The following is a 25641-nucleotide window of genomic DNA, read 5'->3' as shown; positions in this document are numbered from 1 at the left end:
TAACAGCTGATATATTATTATTGTTTTACAATTTTTTTTCTTTTTCTGACAATGTTAATACAAAGCTGGTTTAAAAAATGAATAAAAATGTGCAATTACCTCAGCTGTATTACTCATAAATAATGACAACCAATAAAAAGTACAGTATCTATTCTGTTATGTTATGTTTCATGTATTTGTATCAATGTAAGTAAATAGATTTCTTTACATTACATGTAACATTAAATATACACCTTTATATACAATGGGCCTGTGACCCTCGATTGGATTAAACAGATTTAAAACAAATGATAGATGGATTTAAGAGTAGGTTTTTCATATAGAAACCATTATTCAAAATAAACTGCATAAACATTGGCAACAGCAAACAGGGAATTATTCTTAAAGGTAAATGAGGAGAAGGTGTCACTTGCGGGATCCCAGAGGCATCTGCTTCCAAACTTCATGTTCTGCTCATTCAGCTGCCCAATGTTTATTAGAACGATGATCTTGTACCTTGGGATCATCAAATCTTTAACCCTGGCTTTTACAACCTAAAATAAAAAGAAATGTACTTTTAACGGTTTTCAAAAAGGAGAGATTACATCACACTTTTCAGACCCATCAATTCATGGTCACAGGCAGCCAGAGTGAATTCTAGTTGTATCAGGTGCAATGCTGGAACGAACTGTGGATGTGATAACTGCCAGGTCACCTCCAGGCTCACACAACCACACTCACGCAGATTAGAATTGCTAAGTATCCTACCACACATACTTGGGGATGCAAAAGGAAAACTGTAGTAACTTGAAGAAAAACCTACAAAGACTTGTGAAGACCCCACACAAATACCAACTGGGCACAGAATATTCAAATCCACAAGGATGGATCCATGAAGTAGCACCACTATCCACCATGTCATCATTGTAGTACTCCATAGAATAAAGTAGTATAAGGTTTTACTGTTAGATACACAAGTGCATAACTTTTGTTTATGTTGTCCCTCAAGTGCTCAGCATATTCGGTCCCATACATACTTTTTTGTTGATTCACAAATTATCTGATTCATCTGAATAATATCATGTCATTTTCTAACTTGCTTAATACAGACTTCAATCTACTGACTATGATGTCAGTAGACGGAATGGGAGAGCATTGGGGGCGGTCATGAGGTCGCTGGAAAGGGTTGTGTGGCCCTCCCGGTATCTATGCAAAAGGACGAGTCCTGGTGCTTCCTCTCTTGCTATATGGTTGTGAGACATGGACGCTACCCAGTGACCTGAGACGAAGACTGGACTCTTCGGTACTGTGTCTCTCTGGAATATCCTTGGGTACTGTTCGTTTGACTTTGCGTCAAATGAACGGTTGCTCTTGGATTCTCGAATGAGGCACATTACCTGCATTGTGAGGGAGCGTCAGTTACGGCACTATACAGCCAAGTGGTGCGATTCCCCGAGGGTGATCTGGCTCGTACGATCCTCATTGTTGGGGACCCGAGTAGCTGGACCAGGCCAAGGGGTCGCCCACGTAACACCTGGCTGTAGCAGATAGATGGTCATTTCCGGAGGGTGGGACTGGATGGCGTGTCTGCCTGGGGGGTTGGCAACCGGGATCCCAAGCTGTTTCATCGTATGGTGGGTGTGCTAATGTGCTGTACCAGTGCATGCTCCCCAACTTGACTTGACTTAATACAGACCAGGGTTTTGGCTGGAGCCTATTCCAGGTAGCATAGGGTGCAAGAAATGGACAAACCCTGGACAGGGCACCAATCCATCACAGGGCAAACACACACACACACACACACACACACATACCAAGGCCAATTTAGCGTTGCCAATTCACCTAACTTGAGTGGGTAGAAACCAGTGTACCCGGAGGAAATCCACACTGACACGGGGAGAACATGCAAACTCAACACAGGGAAGACCTAGGTCTCCTTACTGAGAGGCAGCAGTGCTACCACTGTGCAACTGTGCCACCCTTATTCATCTGAGTGAAATAAAAAAGAGACAGTAGCAAATTATTTTAAGCAATTTACTATTCCTGGCTGCAGTCTTTGTGGAAATTTTACATTGTTTTCTTGTGCAAGATCTTTTATATTCTCTCTAATGGAGTTTTCTGTTTCATATCCTAAAAATATGTGTTTCAGCTTAATTAAAAGTTTGTCTAAATAGGGGCAACATTGCAGGAATCAGCCTAAAACTGACAAGCAAGCTGGCAAGTCCTAAATGTATTTATGTAGGTCCATGTTGTCCATAAATAGACAGGTAGCTATAGGGCCACTGTAGTGTTCAGGCAACATTGGGTCTGGAGTTGCAGGGACATCAGCAGCAGCCAGCATGGGTGAAACTCTACCCTGGTGTCCCTGGTCCAAATTGGAACCAAACCCTGGTTTATAGGTAGCTCCAGTGGGACTGGAACTGGTCTAATGATGGAAAATAAAACCTCTTGTGGTCGTAGAGTAAATGAATTTGGGGTATTAATAATAATAATAATTCATTTTATTTGTTTATTTATTGTTACAAAGAGCTCTACTGGAGGGTAGAAGTGAGTCTAGAGATGGCATGAATCATACAGGAGGTTGTTTCACTCTTTGGGGGATGAATATTTTTTCCAAAAAATTCAGTTTTCTTAAAAGTACACAAAGCAATGGTTTCACACATAAATCAACAAAAACCATCTGTTACTATGTGCTGTGGCTGCTGTTGGCGCATGTTCAGTATCTCTGGCAACAGTGGCTGCACAGGGGGCGCCTCGATGGCCAGCAGGAATGCACGGTGGGCCGGCTGTCTTCACACAGCCGGTGGGCAGTGGTGGCAGTTGCAGTGTGATGCAATACGATTTGTACCGCTTGTCATCATAAGTGGTGGTCCTCCCAGGTGAATACTGCTGTTACCTCACTTTTGCTTTTGATCTCCATCTCCAGACAAGTCAGAGTCCAATTCAATGATAATACGTAAAACGTCCATGGAGTACTTTAATTTGCACATTCGCTTTAGTCTCTTGCCAGATGTCAATGCCATTTTAGAAGTTGTTTGCTCTTTGCTAGTCATATATGTGCAGGGAATCGAGGTTAAATCAACAAAGCTACTTAACTTTAACTAGCAAAGAGAGTCGAACTAAAACGTAAGGGCGAGTTTTGTCACAGTTTACAGCCGATTATCGTGCTTTACCCCTGAATTTCGAGAAAAGTCGACATCAGCCCTGAAAAATGTAAGAGAAGTCTGTGGTTTTATGTTGTAGGTAGGTGCTTAATGGATTCCTTGTTGTAGTTATTGAAATCTTGTATAAGTACCATTGGCATAGTGGGGCTGTCAGGGCTATTTGTTTACTTCTGTTTTTATTTGGTAAGTTGAGTTCTGGTTGACACCAACCTTTGTAACTAAATTGGTCTTCCTGGGATTTATTCTGGGTTTGCACACATCTTGAGAGTATCCTCTATCATTCACTGTTGACTAACCCAGAATGAGGGAGCGGGGCTGTGTATGTGAGACTGTCTAGCAGTGGTTCCTAGTACTTTGCACCCAATGCTGCCACAACAGGCTCTGGCCTCACTGTGGCTCAAAATTGGATTAAGCAGGATCAAGAAATAAAAGTGTGAGCTTATTTAACATACTGCATATATGAGGGTATGCAAACATTTAATCATTGAATCACAGAAGGAATAAAACAGCACTAAAGAATTCAGTGAAATGGGTATAACATATGAGAAAAAACACGAGAGTGAGGCCAGCATCATCAGCCAATAGCAATAAAAGTAATATTGATAAAAAATAAAAAGTAACTAATTACTACAAAAATCAGGTCCATTCAGAAAATAAATTAGGCAGTAGCATCATTGTTAACGCTTTGGACTTTAAATCCTGAGGTTGTGGGTTCAAATACCACTACTGACACTGTGTGACCACAAGCAAGTCAATTTACCTGCCTGTATTCCAAGTGGAGAGAAAAAACAAAGGAAACGCAACCACTCCTGTCACCAAATGTCACCCTGAATAACGGCATCAGCCAAATAATAAATTGGGTTGCTTATGGGCACCAGCCATTTGCAGCCTTGATATCATAAACAGCATAGTGAAAAATATTAACAAGACAAGACACACTGGCTGGTTTGATAAGAGGAGTGACCCTTTTCTTGTTACTCTACCAAAACAAATGGAGGTGCTTAGTGCAGGTCAGATCCATAAGGTCTCCTAGTGACAAAAGATAATGGGTAACACTGGTCAACAAGCATTTTGCTACTGGGATTCTTTCATCTGTACTTTAACAAATTTCACTTGCTGACTCCAAATCTGAAAACCGTTTTCGTCCAGCCTGTCCCATTTTTTAGTTATGATGTTCCAGGTCTTGGACAACTAGGGTGACTGGACAGTAAAGGTGATGCGTTTTAGCATTTAAGAAATAAGTTTGGTCTCGAGAAAAGTGAAGCCAAAATTACAAAATTGTTTTTGTTGGCTCTGAAATATGTGAACTGATGCTTGACGAGGAGTTTAAAAGGAAACTGAAGCCCACTGAATCAGCGCCCTCATTGTTGCAGGTTGTCCACAATTTTCTTGACAGTCACAGAGCAGAGAATTATACTGAGCTTGTGGAGGATATGCTGAAAGTATATCAGCTTACGGGAGCTAGATTGTCACTGAAGACGCATTTTTTACATTCTCATCTTGACTTTTTTCCACCAAATCTAAGCCATGTCAGAGATGAGTATGGGGAAAGATTTCATCAAGATATAAAGGTGATCGAAAACTGATATCGGGAAAAATTCACTCCGAGCATGATGGGTGATTACTGTTGGTTCTTGCAAAGAGAGATGGATGTGCAGTACAAGCACAAAAGCGAGGGCCTCCAACATTTTTGGGCACGCTGACCTCACTTTTATATTGAGGTAAATTGACATAAATATGCTTTAACGTGTCTCTGGTATCGCCTTCTGGTTTGTTTTCAGAATAAACACATCAAAACAATTTTGGTGGGACATAGTCCAAACTCCAGATATCATGTTGATATATTACTGTATATTGATATTCAGAAGTATCAAAATGTCAATGATGTGTATTTCAAAAACCTGATGTGCTAGCTTAATTCTGATTTCATATATGAAATCAGTGTAAAAAAACTTTATAAAGAGATGCTCTGAAGTTCCCAGAAGCAAACAAAAAATATTTTTTGTAGACCAGTGATAATTAGAGCTGACACCAAAGCTAGTTAATGTTCAAGATTGTGATAACCTCACAGACAGCAAAAGTATGGGAAAATCCTGAGTTGTCCATTTATTCTCTTTAATTATTTGGTAAATTACTGGCTAACCTCACAGTCACTCTCCGCTCATAACCTCCGGCTCTCCTCTGTGAAGATCCTTGAATGGTAGCAAACAATATAGCTCCATAACAGCAAAGGTTTCTGCCTATATATCATAAGCTGCTAATCTACTCCATTAGTTACTCCTTGGGTTACTATGAGAGTGTCATTGTATCTCCCACAGCTCCAAGGTTTTAAATAAGGAAACAACTGTTCTGTACTGTATTTATAAATGGTCTACCTTCACAAAGGAATGCTTCTATGTAAAAGTAAAGTTTGTCAAATAAATCATCTATCCAGCCATTTTCAGAAATGTGTTTGTCCATTGCGAGTTTATAGAAACCCAGAGCCTTATGCAGCAACAATGGGCCCAGGAACCTAAACCTAAATATGATGTTGGCCCATACTCATAATGGGCCAATTTAAAGTTGCCAATTAATCTGACATGTATGAAACCCAATGTGGAGACTGAAAAATCATGTAAACTCCACACACACCATTGTTGGGCCAGGAATGAAATGTGGCTTTCTGGATCTGTGACACATTAAAATATCAAGAACACACTGCTGTCATCTTAGTCGTAAAATGTTAACTTTTATAAAGTGCTTTTGATTGTGCAAACCACTACACAGCAAATACAATGAAGATTAGTAGAAACAAAATCTTTCTTAAGCGTTTAAAGGCCATGAGTTCTTATCCACATTTCTCACTATACAGTGATGTGAAAATGGATTTGCCCCCTCCCTGATTTCTTATTTTTTTTTGCATGTTTGTCACACTTAAATGTTTCAGATCATCAAACAAATTTAAATATTAGACAGAGATAACCCAAGTAAACACAAAATGCAGTTTTTAAGTGATGAAAAAAAAACTATCCAAACCTACAAGGCCCTATGTGAAAAACTAATTGCCCCCTAAACCTAATAACTGGTTGTGCCACCCTTAGCAGCAACAACTGCAATCAAGCGTTTGCGATAACTGGCAATGAGTCTTTCACATTGCTGTGGAGGAATTTTGGCCCACTCTTCTTTGCAGAATTATTTCAATTCAGCCACACTGGAGGGTTTCCGAGCATGAACTGCTTTTTTAAGGACATGCAACAGCATCTCAATTGGATTCAAGTCCAGACTTTGACTAGGCCACTCCAAAAGTCATTCAGAGGTGGACTTGCTGGTGTGTTTTGGATCATTATCCTGCTGCAGAACCCAAGTGCACTTCAGCTTGAGGTTACGAACTGATGGTTGGACATTCTCCTTCAGGATTTTTTAGTAGAGAGCAGAATTCATGGTTCCATCAGTCACAGCAAGTCGTCCAGGTCCTGAAGCAGCAAAGCAGCCCCAGACAATCACACTACCACCACCACCATGTTTGACTGTTGGTATGATTTTGTTTTTCTGAAATGCCGTGTTACTTTTACACCAGATGTAACGGAACAAATGTTTTTCTGGTGTAAAAGTAACACTTTTGTTTCATCAGTCCACAGAATATTTTCCCAAAAGTCTTGGGGATCATCAAGATGTTTTTTTGGCAAAAGTGAGACGAGCCTTTATGTTCTTATTGGTCAGCAGTGGTTTTCGTCTTGGAACTCTGCCATGCATGCCATTTTTGCCCAGTCTCTTTCTTATGGTTGAGTCATGAACATTGACCTTAACTGAGGCAAGTGAGGCCTGCAGTTCTTTAGATGCTGTTCTGGGCTCTTTTGTGACCTCTTGGATGTGTCGTCGTTGTACTCTTGGGGTAATTTTTGTAGGCCGGCCACTCCTGGGAAGGTTCATCACTGTTCCATGTTTTCCCCATCTGTGGATAATGGCTCTCACCTTTAGAATAGGCTTTGTAACTTTTTTCCAGACTGAAAGATGTCAATTACTTTGTTTCTCATCTTTTCCTGAATTTCTTTAAATTGCAGCATGATCTCTTCCTTTTTGGGATCTTTTGGCCTACTTCACTTTGTCTGACAGGTTCTATTTAAGTGATCTCTTGATTCAACAGGTCTGGCAGTAATCAGACCTGGGTGTGGCTAGTGAAACTGAACTCGGCCCTCCAAAATATGTGATTAACCACAGTTACTTCATGATTTAACAAGGGGGGCAATTCCTTTTTCACATTGGGAAATGTAGGTTTGGATAGTTATTTTTTCCTTAATAAATAAAATCATCCCTTAAAAACTGCATTTTGTGTTTACTTGGGTTATCTCTGTCTAATATTTAAATTTGTTTGATGATCTGAAACATTTAAGTGTGACAAACATGCAAAAAGTAAGAAATCAGGAAGGGGGCAAATACTTTTTCACAGCACTGTAGTTCGTTATTTCTTTCTTTGCTTGTGTAAAACAAATTGTTTTGTCACATGTGATGCTAAAAAAAGAACCTCACCTCAGATATTGTTTTTGTCATCTGTCTGCAAAGATCGCCATCATATTTTTCTTCCTGTAGATAACTTGTCAAAACGTCTTTTAAAATGTTGTTTACTGTTGCCACTGGAAAACGCTTGGCAGGACCTAAAAAAAACCAAAATAAAATGTTATCAGAGCAAGACAGGGCGCAAGGCAGGAAACAAACCCCTGGCAGGGCGCCAGCCCACCGCAGTGAATGGAAGGCATCACATATAAAACATCTCGTTAGAAATTGTGCTGTGTATGAGAGATTTCACACTCCCATATCATACATTGTCTCACCTTGTTTCTCTGAGAAGATGCTTAACAGATAAAAACAACACAGTTACATTTACAACCCTTACCTAACTGATATGTGTTCTCCATTTGAACAGCAGGACGAGGAATGTCTTCATGATGGCCGGGCTCATCGATGTAAGAGACAGTACTCAGAGAGCTGTGAGGAACAATTGAAAAATATGAGCAGAAGGCAGACAAGGGAACCCACCAGGACAAACATGCCAAGATTGTCTTCACAGTTGATGGAACTTCTTGTGCTCTGTTAGAACTAATCTATCTTCTGTTAGCAAGAAGTCAATCTCTGGGTGGTACAAACATTAATCTAGTAAATAACTTAACACATCAGATGCAAAAAAATGTCACTCTACTAACATCTGTATAGAGTCGTTCTAAATACAAACTGTCGTATCTCAATAGGCGGTGTGACCCCTTACTGGCTAAGGCCTGTGAAGTGCAGGGACACAGGTTCTCAGATGCTCTGTTTTGTTCCCACATCTACTTTACATACTATACATGTTAGATAATAGATGAATGGACAATGAAAGAATTTTAAGAACTCCTGTAAGTATGGGTAATCACTTTGGTCTTTCATATTAATTTTCTAATTCAATCAGCATCTCATCTACATGTCTATTAAAATACCACTTTAGCAGCACAAATGGTAACTCTGATGCAGATTTTGTGTCCATCATACTCTTCCCCTCTTATCTTCATTGAGTATCTGCAAGCATGGGTTGTACTATCTGTCTCAAGTGATTGGGGACAAAGCTTCAGATACATGAGAAAGCTCTCTTACTCCTTATTCTTGTAAGTGGTTTCCTTGGCTTTCACTTCATGGCTACCGAGTGAAGAAATGCTTCCTCTCTTCTTCAGCAGCCGGGCGGCCTTGTCTTTTGCTGCGTCAGACATGATGAGATCTACCAAAACAAAAAAAAAAGGTTTCAGAGAAATTAACAACATGCTATTTTAGGATGCGAGAACTTTTCATTCCTTTTAATGCTGAACGACATGGCTGGAGGTGACTTGCAATGGGATGAGAATGGCATTAATAAATTAAGTTGGTCTTGTCCGTTACAGAAGATGGACATCTGAAGTGGAACTCCGTTAGCAGCGGTGTTATTTTTTTCTCTTTTTTTATCCATCCATCCATCCATCCATTTTCCAACCCGCTGAATCCGAACACAGGGTCACGGGGGTCTGCTGGAGCCAATCCCAGCCAACACAGGGCACAAGGCAGGGAACCAATCCTGGGCAGGGTGCCAACCCACCGCAGGACACACACAAACACACCCACACACCAATCACACACTAGGGCCAATTTAGAATCATCCCGAGGTATCCTGTATTAACTCCGCCATTTGGAAAAACGCCGGTCCCAAGCCCGGATAAAGGAGGAGGGTTGGGCGCCGGGCTAGCAACCCAGCTCCGTAAAAAAGCTATTGCTACGGAAACAACAAGCAGAAACCAAAGAAATCAAGAACCTTAGCAGGGACGCTCCGGTTCTGCATGGATGACGACAATGGAAAAAAGCCAGCAGGTTCTCCACAGTCTGATAAAAAGAGGAATCATCTCAGCATCATCAACGACAAAACTCGCAACGTGGAATGTTCGGACATTGTAATAATGCGGCAAATTGGGACAACTGCTTCACGAGTTCGACAACTATGGTCTGGACATTTTGAGCATAAGCGAGATGCGATGGACAGGAAGTGGACGACTGGCCAGCAAGGGGAAGACCATCCTATACTCCAGCCATATTGAGCAGCATGCGGCTGGTGTTGGGTTCGTCCTGAACCAGCTGGCTGCACAAGCCTTGCTGGGATGGAAGCCAGTCAATGAACGAATCATCACCGCTCGGTTCCAATCGCGGCACTTGAAGACAACCATGGTCCAAGTATATGCACCAATCAAGGATGCGAGCGACGACGAGAAGGACGCTTTCCATGAACAACTGCACGACACACTCAATGGCATTCCGAAGCACGACGTCCTTATTCTGATGGGAGACCTCAACGCCCAGATCAGCGATGATTGGCGAGGATGGGAACATGCGGTCGGTCCGCATGGATCGGCGATGGACACCAACGACAACGCAGATCGCCACAGCGGATGTGGCAAGGCATCCATTTAATCACGGATTACAAAAAGAAAAATGATGTACAAGACACACTGGCCAATAACAATGCCAACCTAGCAGAGGAACTTAACAGTTTCTTTGCATGGTTTGACAAAGACAAAAACCAGCCTCCAGTCAGTTTCGAGCTAAACGGAGACTCACAGCCTTTGGTCGTACACATACATGATGTGCGGCGGGCACTCGAAAACATCAATACAAGGAAGGCAGCAGGTCCTGATAATGTGCAAGGACGTGTGCTCCAGGCCTGCGCTGACCAATTAGTGGAGGTATTTACACACATATTCAACCTCTCTCTCTCCTCAGGTGTAGTCCCCTTGTGCCTGAAATCCACAACCATTGTACCTGTTCCCAAAAAAACGAGGATAACCTGTCTTAATGACTATCGACCAGTTGCTCTCACCCCTGTCATCGCAAAGTGTTTTGAACGACTGGTAATCACCCACATCAAAGCCTCCATCCCAGCTGATCTAGACCAACACCAGTTTGCCTATAGGTCAAACAGATCAGCTGAGGACGCCATCTGTGTGGCTCTACATGCTGTCCTCTCGCACCTGGAAAAACCCAACGCCTATGTTAGAATGTTCTTCATTGACTACAGCTCTGCATTTAATTCCATCATACCTAACCAGCTGATCCAAAAACTCTATGCACTAGGACTTGCTCCATCCATATGCAACTGGTTACTGGATTTTCTCACCAACCGCCCCCAGTCTGTCAGGATGGGCAAACACACATCCATCACCCTAACCCTGAGCAATGGTGTGCTGCAAGGATGTGTACTAAGTCCCTTCACTATGCACTCTTCACCCATGACTGTCAACCCATCCACCAATCAAACATTACTGTTAAATTTGCGGATGATACAACTGTCATCGGGCTTGTCACAGACAACAGTGAAGCTGCATATAGGGAAGAGATTCAGAATTTGACAGAATGGTGCAACACCAACAACCTGGTCTTAAATACCAAAAAGACCAAAGAAGTTATTCTGGACTTTAGGACCAATAAAAAGACCAATCACAGTCCGATAACAATCAATGCAGATGCTGTGGAGAGAGTTTCCAGGTTTAAGTTTCTAAGAGTCACCATCTCAGAGGACCTGTCCTGGGCTGACAACAACTTGGCCATAATAGGCAAAGCACAACAACGCCTCTATTTTCTCAGGAAGCTAAGGAGAGCTGACCTCCCCCAGAAGCTGCTGGTTAATTTCTATAGATGCACTATAGAGAGTATTTTAACTAACTGCATGATGGCCTGGTACAACAGCTGCACCAAGGCTGCTAAAGAAGCCCTGCAGCGGGTCGTAAAAACAGCAGAGGCCATTACAGGGACTGAACTGCCATCACTTGAACTCTCGTATAAGACTCGCTGTGTGAGAAGGGCCAAAAACATTCTCAAGGACAAAACTCACCCTGGAAATTCTTTGTTTGAGCTCCTCCCGTCAGGAAGATGCTTTAGGTCAATCCGTGTATGCACAGACTAAAAAATAGCCTTTTCCCATCTGCTATAAACTTTCTGAACTCTGAATCTCCTCAGTCTGAGACCATTTTTAATTGAACATGTGCAATAAGCTATAATGGTAATGTGCAATATACTAATGTAATACAATATACTGTAGAATATGTAATGCACTATTCATTAACAGGTGCAATAACAATTTATGCTACTGTACTTTGAGCAATAATAATAATTTGCTCTGGTTACTTGATCACTTTTCACTGTATATGACATATTTGGAATTATTTGACTTTTCTTTAAATGCACCTCGGGGCTGTCACAAAAAGTAATTTCGTTGTGTTACACAATGACAATAAAGTGCTTGAACTTGAAACTTGTCCCTTTGCAGCCTCCTCGATATCACCGTCGGGAACACGTATTTTGCCCATAAGTCCATTCACAAGAAGACTTGGCGCTCACCTGACGGAAACAACAGCAACGAAATCGATTATTTCGTTGAGATCATCACTCCGGGACGTGAGGGTCTATTGTGGCGCCGATATTGGATCGGACCACCATCTCCTAGCGGCCGGGGTTCGGCTTAAATTGAAGAAGACACCGGCACAGAAACCCGCCCGACCATTCGTCATTGAGAAGTGCAAAGATCAAACTTCTAGCGACCTCTTCCAACTGGAATTGAGGAACCGATTCCAGTTGCTGCAAGACGATGTAGGCACCGACACCGAGGGCCAATGGACGGAGATTAGGGACGTCATAATTGAAACTGCCGAGGATATCATTGGACGCAGACGAGGGACACAACGCAAACACTGGATCCGGGACCACATGTGGACGTTGATCGACGAGAGAAGACAGGCAAAGCACCAACGTGACCAAGCGAAGACCGCCAGTGAGAAAGAAGCAACTGCCGTCAGATATCAAGATCTCAATCGTCATGTCAAGTGGGTCTGTCGAGCAGACAAGAAAGCGTGGATCGAGAAGAAGAGCGCTGAAGCCCAGGAGACCGCCGACAGAAATGACGCAAAGACGCTCTACCGCATTGTACGAGAATTGTCTGGCACCAAGATCAACACCAACATGCCTATTAAGAGCAAGAACGGCGATATCCTCCTCAGCAAGGAAGATCACAACGCCCGTTGGATAGAGCATTTCCGCGAGACCCTCAACCAGCCAGCTCTGGACTCAACCCACGATTTCGATATAATCGTTCCTTCCGAGCCTCTGGAGGTGAGTGTGGATGGAATCACAACGAAGGAAGTAAAGAAGGTGATTCGAAGTCTTAAGAACAATAAGGCCCCGGGGTTAAATAGGATCTCAGTAGAAATGCTGAAGCATGGTGGAGACGAGACGATCCGACGATTGACCCAACTGCTAGATAGCGTCTGGCGGGAAGAACAGGTCCCGGTGGACTGGAAACGAGGCGCCATTGTCAAGCTGCCAAAAAAAGGGGCCCTCTCTGACTGTAACAACTGGAGAAGAATCACGTTACTATCGGTGCCTGGAAAAGTGCTTGGCATCATTCTGCTAAACCGACTCTGTTGCGCTATAGACCAAATGCTGCAAGAAGAACAAGCGGGGTTCAGGCAAGGACGATCGTGTAGTGAGCAGATATTTTCGATCAGGAACATTATCGAGCAATGCGCCGAATTCCAAAAACCGCTCCTGATAAATTTCATTGACTTCAAAAAAGCCTTTGACAGTATTCACTGTAAATCGTTGTGGTGCATAGCCGCACTCTATGGCATACCCCAGTGCTTCATCTCCATCTTCAAGAATCTGTATCAAGGCTCAAGCTGTTGTGTGAAGACCGAAGAGGGCCACACGGATTTCTTCGATATCGAGATAGGCATCCACCAAGGTTGAGTCCTATCGCCTTTTCTCTTCCTCCTTGTGATCGACTTTGTCACCAAACACGCGATGGACAACACGGGTTTTGGTATCAGCTGGAAAGTCCAAGTTTGCCTCACCAACCTTGATTTCGCGGACGATGTAGTGCTACTAGCCTCGACCAATTCCTTCCTTCAACGAATGACCATCTCACTGAGTGAAGAGGCTTCGAAGGTGGGTCTTCGCATCAGCACTGAAAAGTCGAAGATCATGACCATCAACCGAAGGACCAACGCAGAAATCAAGATTGAGAATAAGCTGGCAGATGAGGTCAACCAGTTTACATACCTTGGGAGTGTCGTGGCCAAGGATGGCGGCACGGACGTGGACATCAGCTACAGAGCTGGCAAGGCCTCAGCAGTCTTCCAACACCTCTGCCAAATTTGGGCATCGGCATCGGTCAGCACGCCCATCAAGATACGCCTCCTCAACACCATGGTTATTCCAACGGCCATCTATGCTCATGAGACATGGAAACATATGAAGCGGGTCGCCAGAAAGCTGAACACATTACAAAAACGCTGCCTGAGAAAAATTCTTCGAATCTCCTATCGCGACCGCATCACAAACAATGAAGTTCTAAGAAGAGCAAACACTCACTGACTGGAAGCGATTGTCGCCGGGCGCCAAATGCGCCTTGCAGGGCATGTTCTCCACCTACCAGAAAATCGGCACCCAAAGATCCTGATGTACTGGGTTCCCTCAGTGGAAAAAAGGAATGTTGGACGACCAAAGATCACCTCGAGAAGAACCCTGCATGAAGACCTCAAGAACATCGACATCGGCAAAATATGAATGCTATTGCTGAGTATCGACCTCTTTGGCGGACGCTTGTTGCCCGATGTGTGGAAATGCACAGGAGGAACTAAGTCTAAGTCTAAGGTATCCTGTATTTACTCAACCTGAGGAGGTTCAATTACAGTATATGCAAGCATATATAAACATGACCAGCAGAAAAAGGGCTCCGAAAGAAACAGAAAAGACAGCTAAAGCTTCATCCATCCAAGCTCAGAGGTATGGCCTGCCAGAGATTGACCTGGAACAGATAGGCGAAAGCACATATTTCCCATGACCTGACGCTGCTGCATCCTTTCCTGACGAAAGTGAAAGTCAGAGCGAATGTGCAAGCGAGTTGGGACAAGAGAGCTCGTTGATTCCAGAAGATTCTTTGAAACTGAAAATGGCCTTAATGTCCTTATTGTCAACTACTCCCCGCAAGCCATTAACATCGACTCCAACTGGGCCTGACACTTCACCTGCGGAGCACAGAGAAGACCGAAACAATCTGTCCAAACTGAAGGTAATGATCGCCGCAATGGCTACCACTCAAGACATAAAGGAGCTCAAGAATGATATAAAGAAAGATATAAAGAAAGAAATCTACTCAGTCTATATATATAAAATCCTAAGCCTAAAAGTGCAACAATTTTATGTGATGTTTTTATGTCACGCTTTAAATCGGGCTTATTTTAAAACCTACATATATATGTTTGGTATCATTCTTTTCAGAATTTATCAAACTTTAATATGATATTTTTGTTTTAGTTTATAATTTAAAAATGGAATAAGAATCTGAAAATCTAACAACATCAGAAAGAAAGAAAGAAAGAAAGAAAGAAAGAAAGAAAGAAAGAAAGAAAGAAAGAAAGAAAGAAAGAAAGAAAGAAAGAAAGAAAGAAAGAAAGAAAGAAAAGATACTTTATTAATCCCCAAGTATGTGAATTTCCCCTTGGGGATTAATAAAGTATCTATCTATCTATCTATCTATCTATCTATCTATCTATCTATCTATCTATCTATCTATCTATCTAGTGTTGTTAGATTCTCAGATTCTTATTCCGTTTTTAAATTATAAACTAAAAAATATCAAGAACTCACACCCCGTGAGACGAGACTTTGTGCCAAAAGATTTAACTACGCCCATGGCCAGACAAAGAGTAGGACAGCTGCTGTACAGGCTTTTAAATGTTCGAGGCACCGTGCGAGATGCAGATCATGTGGCACAGCAGCAGCAGCAAGCCAGCAGCTGATCAAGCAAAGAGGAGGTAAGAAAAACAAGTTATTGTTTCCCATTGTATCACCATTTACGAGGGGGTTTCAGAGGAGTGACCGTGTCTCCTTAGGGTGCGTTTAGCTCCCTTCTTCACAACGTGAGAGGCAGAGACGTGAAGTGTCTGTCGTGTAGCGCAGGCCAGGGGTGTTGGCGAGCAAAGCGAGCAAAGGGGAACCCCCTAGTAAATGATATAAGGAAAGAAAAATAGGACATACACAAGACAAACGAGTAGCTGCTTCAGGATATTAAATGCCAGGAAAAACATTTAAATTAATCCCATTGATGCAACCTTTAAAGGTATGCTAGAAAAAACTGAGGAAAAAATACAGGCATTAATAAATTAAAAATAAATAGTCACATATGTACTGGCTGTAACATAAATACAGTAATCCCTCGCTATATCGCGCTTCGACTTTCGCAGCTTCACTCTATCGCGGATTTTATATGTAAGCATATCTAAATATATAACGCGGATTTTTCGCTGCTTCGCGGGTTTCTGCGGACAATGGGTCTTTTTACTTCTGGTACATGCTTCCTCAGTTGGTCTGCCCAGTTGATTTCATACAAGGGACGCTATTGGCGGATGACTGAGAAGCTACCTAATCAGAGCACACAGTTAAAGTTCCTGTGTGCTGATTGGCTCAGCGACGGAGTGCTGCATTAACCAAGAAGTCTCATCTCATTCATGCAGCATTAACATGCTCCTGCTACTGCTTCAGGGGCCGTGTCCAAGCACCAACAGAAGATGCAAATGATTGCCGAAAAGGTAAAAGTTTTGGATATGTTGAAGGAAGGGAACAGCTACACCGCTGCAGGACACCATTACGGCATCAATGAGTCCACGATTCTTTTTATTTAAAAAGGAGGAAAAGCATATAAGATCTACGGCCGCAGTGTCCTTTAACCAGGGCGCAAAACGAGTTGCAAGTGGACGTGATATGACAGTAGTCTGGATGGAATCTGCTTTAGGGATTTGGATTGAAGAGTGATGGAAGGAGAACAACGGCGGTGCTACACAGTCGCCTGAAGAGGCTCCTTTAGAAGAGCTGTAACGCTATCCTTTGTTGTGCAGTAAAAGTAAACTCATCGTTATCGGACAAGTCGTCGTGTCATTGTTGGTGAGTAACCATAATTAATTATCTACGTACAGTACTTATTACATGTACATAGTTTAGTGTTACTGTACACACATTTTACTGTATACAATTTTTCTTGCATTGTACGTATTTATTGCTGGTGGCCTGTCTGTCGTAATGGCTGTAACATATGTGATATCGGAGACGCTCAATATCTTTAAAATAATATTTAGGTTTTACTGTATATAAACTGTGTTTACATACATAATTTCAACGAATCTTACCTAATATCTAAGAGAATACAAAGGGTTTATGCTGTATAATTGTGTGGGAAATGTTTATAATATTGTGGGAGAGTTTATAAGGGCTTAAAATATATAAAAAGAACCATATGAACATATGATTTCTACTTCGCGGATTTTTACCTTTCGCGGGGGGTTCTGGAATGCAACCTCCGCGATCGAGGAGGGATCACTGTAATGCAGTGATTGGAATAAGGAATGTGAGTATTTTGGACCTCGCAAACAGAAGAGGGGCTCATCTGTCTATTGTCTTGTGTCATTTGTACCACAACAGAATGGAAAAAAAGAGAATAAAAAGAAGGGGGGTGCAACCCCCGCGATGGAGGAGGGATTACTGTACTGATACATTCGGGGAGGGGTGGGTGTGGAGTAATACAAATCACACAAAACAGAAACCCCTGTTCACTGCCTTTTGTGAGGCATTTATTATAATAAAAACATTTAAAAAATTTAAAAACAAAGTAGTAATTTGATAAATTGGGCTGACTGAGCTAATGCCCCATTCATGACCAGTCCTGGCTTGTACCTGTTGCTGCATGCATAAACTTTGCCCTCTCATATACTGTATACAGCAAAAAAGTCGGCAAAAGGAATGGGGTAAAGAGATTCTTTGAATGAAATATTCATCCATTATAATGTTTTTAAAATATGTCTAAAAGAAATGAGCTTGCAGAGCTTCTTGAAGTAGCAAAAACTAGGAGCTGAAGGCTGCCTAAGTTTTTTTTTATTGTCCTCCAGGCTAATCCACTTTTTATTGCAGTTTACATGACCTATTTTGCTTATTAAGAACAAAGAAAACAGATAAAATGTTTAAAATGAGTTAGCTCCAAACATATTAGTTATTTCTTCCATGAATTTATATAAAGTATATTTCAGCCAGCGTACCTATTCATACTAGGAACCCCAGTCATCTAAAACGGTTGTGTTTGAATGCGTAAAATGAACTCACAGAGCAATTTTTGACATAAAGTAATAATTGACTACACATGTCCCAGAAAATATTTACACTAGGATACCAGACTCTGAGGCTAGGGATCTGCACTGGCAATTGGAAGGTTGCCGGTTCGAATCCCGTAAATGCCAAAAGGGACTCTGCTCTGTTGGGCCCTTGAGCAAAGCCCTTAACCTGCAATTGGTAAGCGCTTTGAGTAGTGAGAAAAGCGCTATATAAATGCAAAGAATTATTAGACTCCGGAAATGCAGGGTCAAAAGAAAAAAAATGAAAAAATAATAAAAACAGTCCATGCACATTAATGACTAGACAAGTGACTAATCAATAGTGAAAAAATGTTCATTAAAATCTCAATGAATAGAAAAGAAAAACAAATCACAATAAAATCTTCCCTTTTCAGTCAGTCAGTCATTTTCCAACCCACTATATCCTAACACAGGGTCACAGGGGTCTGCTGGAGCCAATCCCAGCCAAACCAGGGTGCAAGGCAGGAACAAACCCGGGCAGGGTGCCAGCCCACTGCAGGGCACACACACCCACACACCAATCTTCCCTTTTTTCAGGTCAAAAAGGGACCCCAGTTTTGCTTACAGAACAGACCTCTCTCTTCCTTTCATCAGTTAGTTTAAGCTGCTACACATCCAACAATTACCCCTCCTGGTCCCAGTGGGGAGAAAAAATGCCCACCTTCCTAGCACTGTTTGCTTATTTACACTTGTAGCGTGCGGCTGGGACCCTTGCCTGGCCGGGAGACCTCCACGGTGGGAGAACAAGGGGAGCAAGCGTGGCCAGTACGTTACCTCCCCCGGGACGCTAGATGGCAACCCCTCTGAGTTGCAGCGGTGCCTCTGACTCCCGCAGGGCTTCATGGGAGTTGGAGTTTGGTGCAGCCCTGTTGGGATCTGCAGGCGCCACCTGGGGGTGCTGCAGCTGGAGTTGCTGAGCCCTTATGGGCAGTCCTTCTGCCACACCCGGAAGTGCTGCCGGAAATGAAGTCATCAAGCACCTGGAGTACTTCCGAGTGCATTAGAAAAGGAGCCAGCAGCCACTACTCCGAAGGCCAGAGTCAGGAGGAGGAAGACGAAGCTTGCAGAGGAGGAGTGGAGGAAGAATAAGAGAAATATAAAAGTATTGTGTGGAATTGTGCTTGTGGGGACTGTGTTGTGTCTGTGGGTACGGGGAAGATGTAGCCCACAGACGAAGAAAATAAATAATTATTTGTTTTATAAGTGTGCCTCCCGTGTCCGTCTGTGTCGGGTTAGCGCTCATATAGCGCCTTTTTGTCACACACTATAAAACAACCACAGATCCATTTTAAGCATTTTGAAACAGTTTGGTAAACTCTTAGGATAAAGGTTTAAACAGACAATGCCATAATCTTTTCTGTCATCAGGCACATTAGCTTTGGGACTTGTGTGGATTTGCACAGTAAACTGACCTGACCTGACTTGACTGTACCTGCTACAGTGATAATCAGACTCAATTGACCAAAATTTAAGAAATATTCATATCTGAAAAATGGCACTCAGATTGTTGCAGTCCTATACCAGTGTACACTGCTAACAAAGAGGCAACAAATAGTCAGATCCTGTCATGTTGGTCTAGGACAGTGGTTCTCAAACTGGGGTCCGTGGTCCCCGAAGCGGTTTCGGTGGGACCGTGAGAAATGATTGCATATTTATACTATTTATATTTTTATAATTATTAACCTTTACCATCCGAAAGGAAGTAAGTGACTGAGCTCCGTCGTTACCCCCACCACCTAGACCCGACCACTAATCCTCTGTTCCGTAATTCGCTGCCACCGCATTGTTTTTCCCACTGTTATCGCTCGGCACAAACCAGCCCTTATTATTTTTATCATAATCAAAAATTACCGATTCTTTCGTAGAATCAAAACACTCGTGAACAGTTTTCGTATATTTTAGAAGCAAATAAGAGTGCTAAAGGTGGATACAGATAATCAACAAACAACATATTTTACATTTTTTGTGCTTTTAAGTGGTGAAATTGCCTGCTCAACGCAAATGGTTAAGGCAAAGCAGATGCATCCATCCCATTAAAATTTTAACTTAGATTTAATAACTATATGTAAGATGTATGTAATATTTTCTGAATAAATAATTGTTTGTCAAAAAATGTTTAATTCACAGCAGCCTGTACCTATGCAGTGCCGCGCAGTGGGCATGTGGCACCCTTATGCAAAGTATTTGGCGCACCCAATTTTCTTGAAATAATATTGATTTTTTCATTTTTAATAAAAGGGTCCGTGAGCCATCAAACATTTTTTAAAGGGACCGCCACGCAAGAAATTCTAAAGAAGTTTGAAAACTGTTGGTCTAGGATTTGTTACCCAATAATTTCCTCTTATCCACAGCCCTCATATGAAGGAGAGAGAGATGGTGCTTTGTGGTGGATTTAACCCTTTGGACATGGTTTGCAATCTGCTGCTCAAACATCCGCAACTGAAAACAAACTAAAGAAGGTACTGCTGCTCAAAACAACACAATTATGAGGGGATACTTGTGTTTTACAACTAATGTTTCTAGAATAAATTCCAGATTACCATGCACCGGAATAAGACGTTGATGCTGTTAATACAGAATTTGTTGAACCACTGAGTAGCAACTGCTGTGTTTAGCTGGTAACCTAATGATTAAAAGCAAAAAATACAATGCGAGATATACATAACTCCAAAATTAATTACAGTGTGTTGTGAAGTCTGCCGAGAAAATAATTGGCTTTACTCTTCCATCTGTTGCAGACTTGTATGCACCTCACGTCATAAATAATGTCAAAAGAATTATCACTGACTTCTGCCACAAAGATCACCGCTTGTTCCAGAAAGTGCCCTCTGGTAAATGCTTTAGGTCAATTAAAACTAATACTAAGAGACACCTAAACAGTTTCTTCCCCAGAGCCATAGCCCTTGCAAACTAATAATTTAGCCGTCTTCCATGCTTATTTGTGTGTTCTCTCGTACATGAAGATGTGACACTCTACACATACACACTTGTCACACACACACTTTCACTTGCACATCTCCTTAATAATTGCACTATTTTGCTGCTGTTTATAATGTACTTTGTTTAAATTATGCGACTTGCTTGTGATGTTGTATTCTAACTTAAGTTAGTTACATTAGTTAAAATAGTGATTCTAATTCTAATGCATTTCCAAACCCACTTAACAGAATTCAAGGTCATTGGGAGCCACAGTCTATCCCCACAGCTGTAGGTAAAAACCTTACAGAGAGTGCCAGGGCCTACCTATGCACACATCTACAGGCAGTGTGGCATAGCGCCTTCAACACCATCCAACCTCTGCTCCTTAGGGACAAGCTGACAAAGATGGGAGTAGATTCATACCTGGTGGCATGGATCGTGGACTATCTTAAAGACAGACCTCAGTATGTGCGTCTCGGGAACTGCAGGTCTGACATTGTGGTCAGCAGCACAGGAGCGCCACAGGGGGACTGTACTTTCTCCAGAACTGTTCAGTCTATATACATCGGACTTCCAATACAACTCGGAGTCCTGCCACGTGCAAAAGTTCGCTGACGACACCGCTATCGTGGGCTGCATCAGGAGTGGGCAGGAGGAGGAGTATAGGAACCCAATCAAGGACTTTGTTAAATGGTGCAACTCAAATCACCTACACCTGAACACCAGCAAAACCAAGGTGCTGGTGGTGGATTGTAGGAGGACCAGGCCCCTCATGGACCCCGTGATCATCAGAGGTGACTGTGTGCAGAGGGTGCAGACCTATAAATACCTGGGAGTGCAGCTGGATGATAAATTGGACTGGACTACCAATACTGATGCTCTGTGCAAGAGAGGACAGAGCCGACTATACTTCCTTAAAAGACTGGCGTCCTTCAACATCTGCAATAAGATGCTGCAGATGTTCTATCAGACGGTTGTGGCGAGCGCCCTCTTCTACGCAGTGGTGTGCTGGGGAGGCAGCATAAAGAAGAGGGATGCCTCACGCCTGGACAAACTGGTGAGGAAGGCAGGCTCTATTGTAGGCACGGAGCTGGACAGTTGGACATCTGTGGCAGAGCGATGGGCGCTGAGCAGACTCCTGTCAATAATGGAGAATCCACTGCATCCACCAAACAGTGTCATCTCCAGACAGAGGAGCAGCTTCAGCGACAGACTGCTGTCACCGTCCTGCTCCACCGACAGACTGAGGAGATCGTTCCTCCACCACACTATGTGACTCTTCAATTCCATCTGGGGGGGTAAACGTTAACATTATACAAAGTTACTGTACCTGCATTGTTATCACTCTTTAATTTAATATTGTTCTTTATCAGTACGCTGCTGCTAGAGTATGTGAATTTCCCCTTGGGATTAATAAAGTATCTATCTAGTGGTTAGGACTCTTGACTTCAGACCCTCAGGCTGTGGGTTCAAATCCAGCTGCTGACACTGTGACCATGAGTCACAAGTCACTTCCCCTGCCTGTTTGAAAACCAAAAAAAAATCCATGAAATAAAGACATCAACCAAATAAGTACCTCAGAAATGCCACTTTACCTAAAATACATATCGTTGGAAATGTGGTAGGAAAATCAGATTGCCTAAAAGAATAACCACACTGCCTTGCAAACTCACATTCAGTGGAATTCAAAGCCAGGACTCTGGATATGTGAGCCAGCAGCACTACCCACTGTCCTAACATGATTCTCATAGTATATTAACATGACATTAAATTTAAAGTACAAACATAAAAATACTCTTTTTCTGGTAGCTTATCATACCTAGGTCTATGTGTAAGGTTAAGACAATCAGCATTTTTCAGTACAAAGTCACGGGGATTCAGAGTTTGCTCAGTTGCATTGGGTGTAAGACAGCATTAAACTCAGTTTAGACTTCCTGATGAACCATTTAGACGATTCAAATTTTTATGAAGGGCGGCATGGTGGCACAGTGATAGAGACCCAGGTTCGCTTACCGGATCCTCCCTGCGTGGGATTTGCATGTTCTCCCCGTGTCTGCGTGGGTTTCCTCCGGGCGCTCCGGTTTCCTCTCACAGTCCAAAGACATGCAGGTTAGGTGCATTGGCGATTCTAAAATGTCCCTAGTGCGTGGGGTTGTGTGTGTGCCTTGCGGTGGACTGGCGCCCTGCTCAGGGTTTGTTTCCTACCTTATGCCCTGAGTTGACTGGGTTTGGCTCCAGCAGACCCCTGTGACCCTGTAGTTGGGATATAGCGAGTTGGAAAATGGATGGATGGATGCAAATTTTTATGAAGCATGTATACAGAGCCCAAAAGCCCAATCTGGCAAAGAGTTAACCTGGCAAAGAATGTAAGATACAAAAGAATATATGTGCAACAGACAAAAAAAAATCTCTCTATTATATAAAAAAATCTTGGGGCGAGACGTGACTTTTTGAGAGACTTTTTGCAATGAAGTCCCGTGAGACTGACTTTTTTTTGCCATGAGATTCTTTCAAATCACGCTCTACTTCCAACCATTTTCAAACAAGACCACGGTCATCTAACCTCTCAGTTGTGTGAATGCTTTTGTCAGACACACTTTCTGCGCTCTCAGCTCTTATACATTTTATCAGGACAATAATTTTAGAGATTGGTGATTCTAAATTGGCCCTAGTGTGTGCTTGGTGTGGGTGTGTTTGTGTGTGTCCTGTGGTGGGTTGGCACCCTGCCCAGGATTGTTTCCTGCCTTGTGCCCTGTGTTGGCTGGGATTGGCTCCAGCAGACCCCCGTGATCCTGTGTTCAGATTCAGCGGGTTGGAAAATGGATGGATGGATAATTTTAGAAGTTCTAGACACGTCAACGACTAAGCAAAGAAGAAAGAGCACGGACAAACATTTGAAAAAGTCGGGTAATTTATTAGAGATAAAAAAAACTAAATTCACTCACGTTACAGTTATATGTTGCATTGTCACGATGTAAGTCCAAACACGGAATCAAAATTCAGAATTCAATTCCAAATATTGTTTTTACTGAAGTTTTACAGTAAAAGTGAAAATAATGCATATGTAACAATATCCATGAAAATAACAATCTCTTTAAATTGTATATCCGGTTAACCAAACCCGGGGGTGGGCGAGCAAAGCAGGAGGCCAAACCCTCTAGTATATATAACAATAAGACTTTATTAATATGATTATATGATTAGGAAGAAATTGACACATACAGCTCTTTAGCAACACTTTACACAAATTCAACACACTTTATTTATGACTGAACTTCAATCAAGTAAGAATTTAAGGTTCTTTTTTGAAAGGACATTGTCCAAGAAATTATAAACACAAAGTTCAGTGAGCTTAAATTCCATTCATCCATCCATTATCCAACCCGCTATATCCTAACTACAGGGTCACAGGGGTCCGCTGAAGCCAATCCCAGCCAACACAGGGCACAAGGCAGGAAAAAAAACCCCGGGCAGGGTGCCAGCCCACTGCAGGGCGCACACACACACACACCCGCACCCACACACCAAGCACACACACACACACCCACAAGGGACAATTTAGGATTGCCAGTGCACCTAACCTGCATGTCTTTCTTTGGACTGTGGGAGGAAACCCGCGCAGAACATGCAAACTCCAGGAGGCTCTGGGAAGCGAACCCAGGTCTCCTTACTGCGCCCCCGTGCCGCCCTGGGCTTAAATTAAAAAGGTTAAAGAATCATTAGGTGAGTAATAGAATGATTTTGTGAGTGGGAGTATATTGGGTGGAAAGGGAAAAATTGTTTTGCTTTGTTGGAGTTTTGCTGGAACTTTTTTTTTGTCCTAACCATACTTTTTTCTTTGTTACATTCCATATAATATTATTGCCTAATCTTGTATGTTTATGTTTAAATATTAACTCCCTTTTTATGTCATCTTGTAAAGCACTTTGAGCTACACTGTCTGCATGAAAATGTGCTATTTAAATAAATGTTGTTGATACTCTTTAGGATTAATTGAATTTGATAGGTGTAGCTTCTAAATGTGATTGGAATAAAATAAAATAATAACCCCGTGCCTGTATATTCTGTACATTTGCCAAAGTTTTAAAATAAAAAAATAACCCCGTGCCTGTGTATTCTGTACATTTGCAGAAGTTTTCCCCTTAACCAGACTAACTCTCTCGATTTGACCATAAGGAAACTCCACACTGATTGCCAGGATTACGTCAGCCATTATTTTACTCTGCACCTTTTACAGACAGCTTCATCAATTTTTTTTTGGAAAATAATAAAATAACTAGAATAAGTAATAAAAATATAACAAAACTAACCTTCCACAAGTTTGGCATTAAATCGTAATCAGAAATATGTGACAAGTAGGAAGCAGTGTAACAGTAAAAGCGATACGACCGAGTTTTAAATCAAATATTCACCGAGTTCTAAAACGAAAGGGAGAATGGGCGAGGCAACCGGTGGGATAGGAACGTAAGCGTCACGGACAGAAGAACCAAATCTGAACCGATATTGTTACCTTACATATGTGCCAGACGAGCCGAAAGCCCACTTCCATAAAAAAAAAATCTCTCAGGTTAGTCGGAGCGAGTTATTACTCATCAGGTGCAAAGACAGCTCGCAACAGTCCAGAATAAAGAGTGTAAGGACAAGAACTGGGAGATCAGTCGCCACAAATTCCTAACCCTTTAGGGGGCTCCTTAGACGCGACGAAACGGCACGAATGTTCACATTTCAGGCTTGCTTGTTTTATTTTAATTTTTTCTCAAGATTTTGCAGGCTTTGTCAAAGAACACTTACCAGCTTGGTGAGCGCAGCAGCAGCAGCAAACAGGAAACGGAGGGCTGCGAGACTCGACTAGAGCGTCCCGTCACCGTGGCAACGCGGCTGAC

The 25641-nt window shown here is 42.3% G+C and overlaps 1 protein-coding gene across 1 annotated transcript; it reads right to left on the bottom strand.

Annotated features, from left to right (window-relative positions):
• dynlt5 (dynein light chain Tctex-type family member 5) lies at positions 1-25641 on the bottom strand. Its single transcript, XM_028810974.2, has 5 exons — positions 25550-25641; positions 8745-8865; positions 8014-8105; positions 7650-7774; positions 1-533 (listed from the first exon to the last, which is right to left on the bottom strand). The coding sequence occupies exons 2-5, from the start codon at positions 8855-8857 to the stop codon at positions 330-332; spliced, it is 534 nt and encodes a 177-aa protein (XP_028666807.1). The 5' UTR covers positions 8858-8865; positions 25550-25641; the 3' UTR covers positions 1-329.

Source organism: Erpetoichthys calabaricus, chromosome 10, assembly GCF_900747795.2.
Source record: "Erpetoichthys calabaricus chromosome 10, fErpCal1.3, whole genome shotgun sequence".
Classification (NCBI taxonomy): domain Eukaryota; kingdom Metazoa; phylum Chordata; class Cladistia; order Polypteriformes; family Polypteridae; genus Erpetoichthys; species Erpetoichthys calabaricus.
Note: the sequence above shows the minus strand (reverse complement) of the source record. Positions and strands in the feature narration are given on the sequence as shown.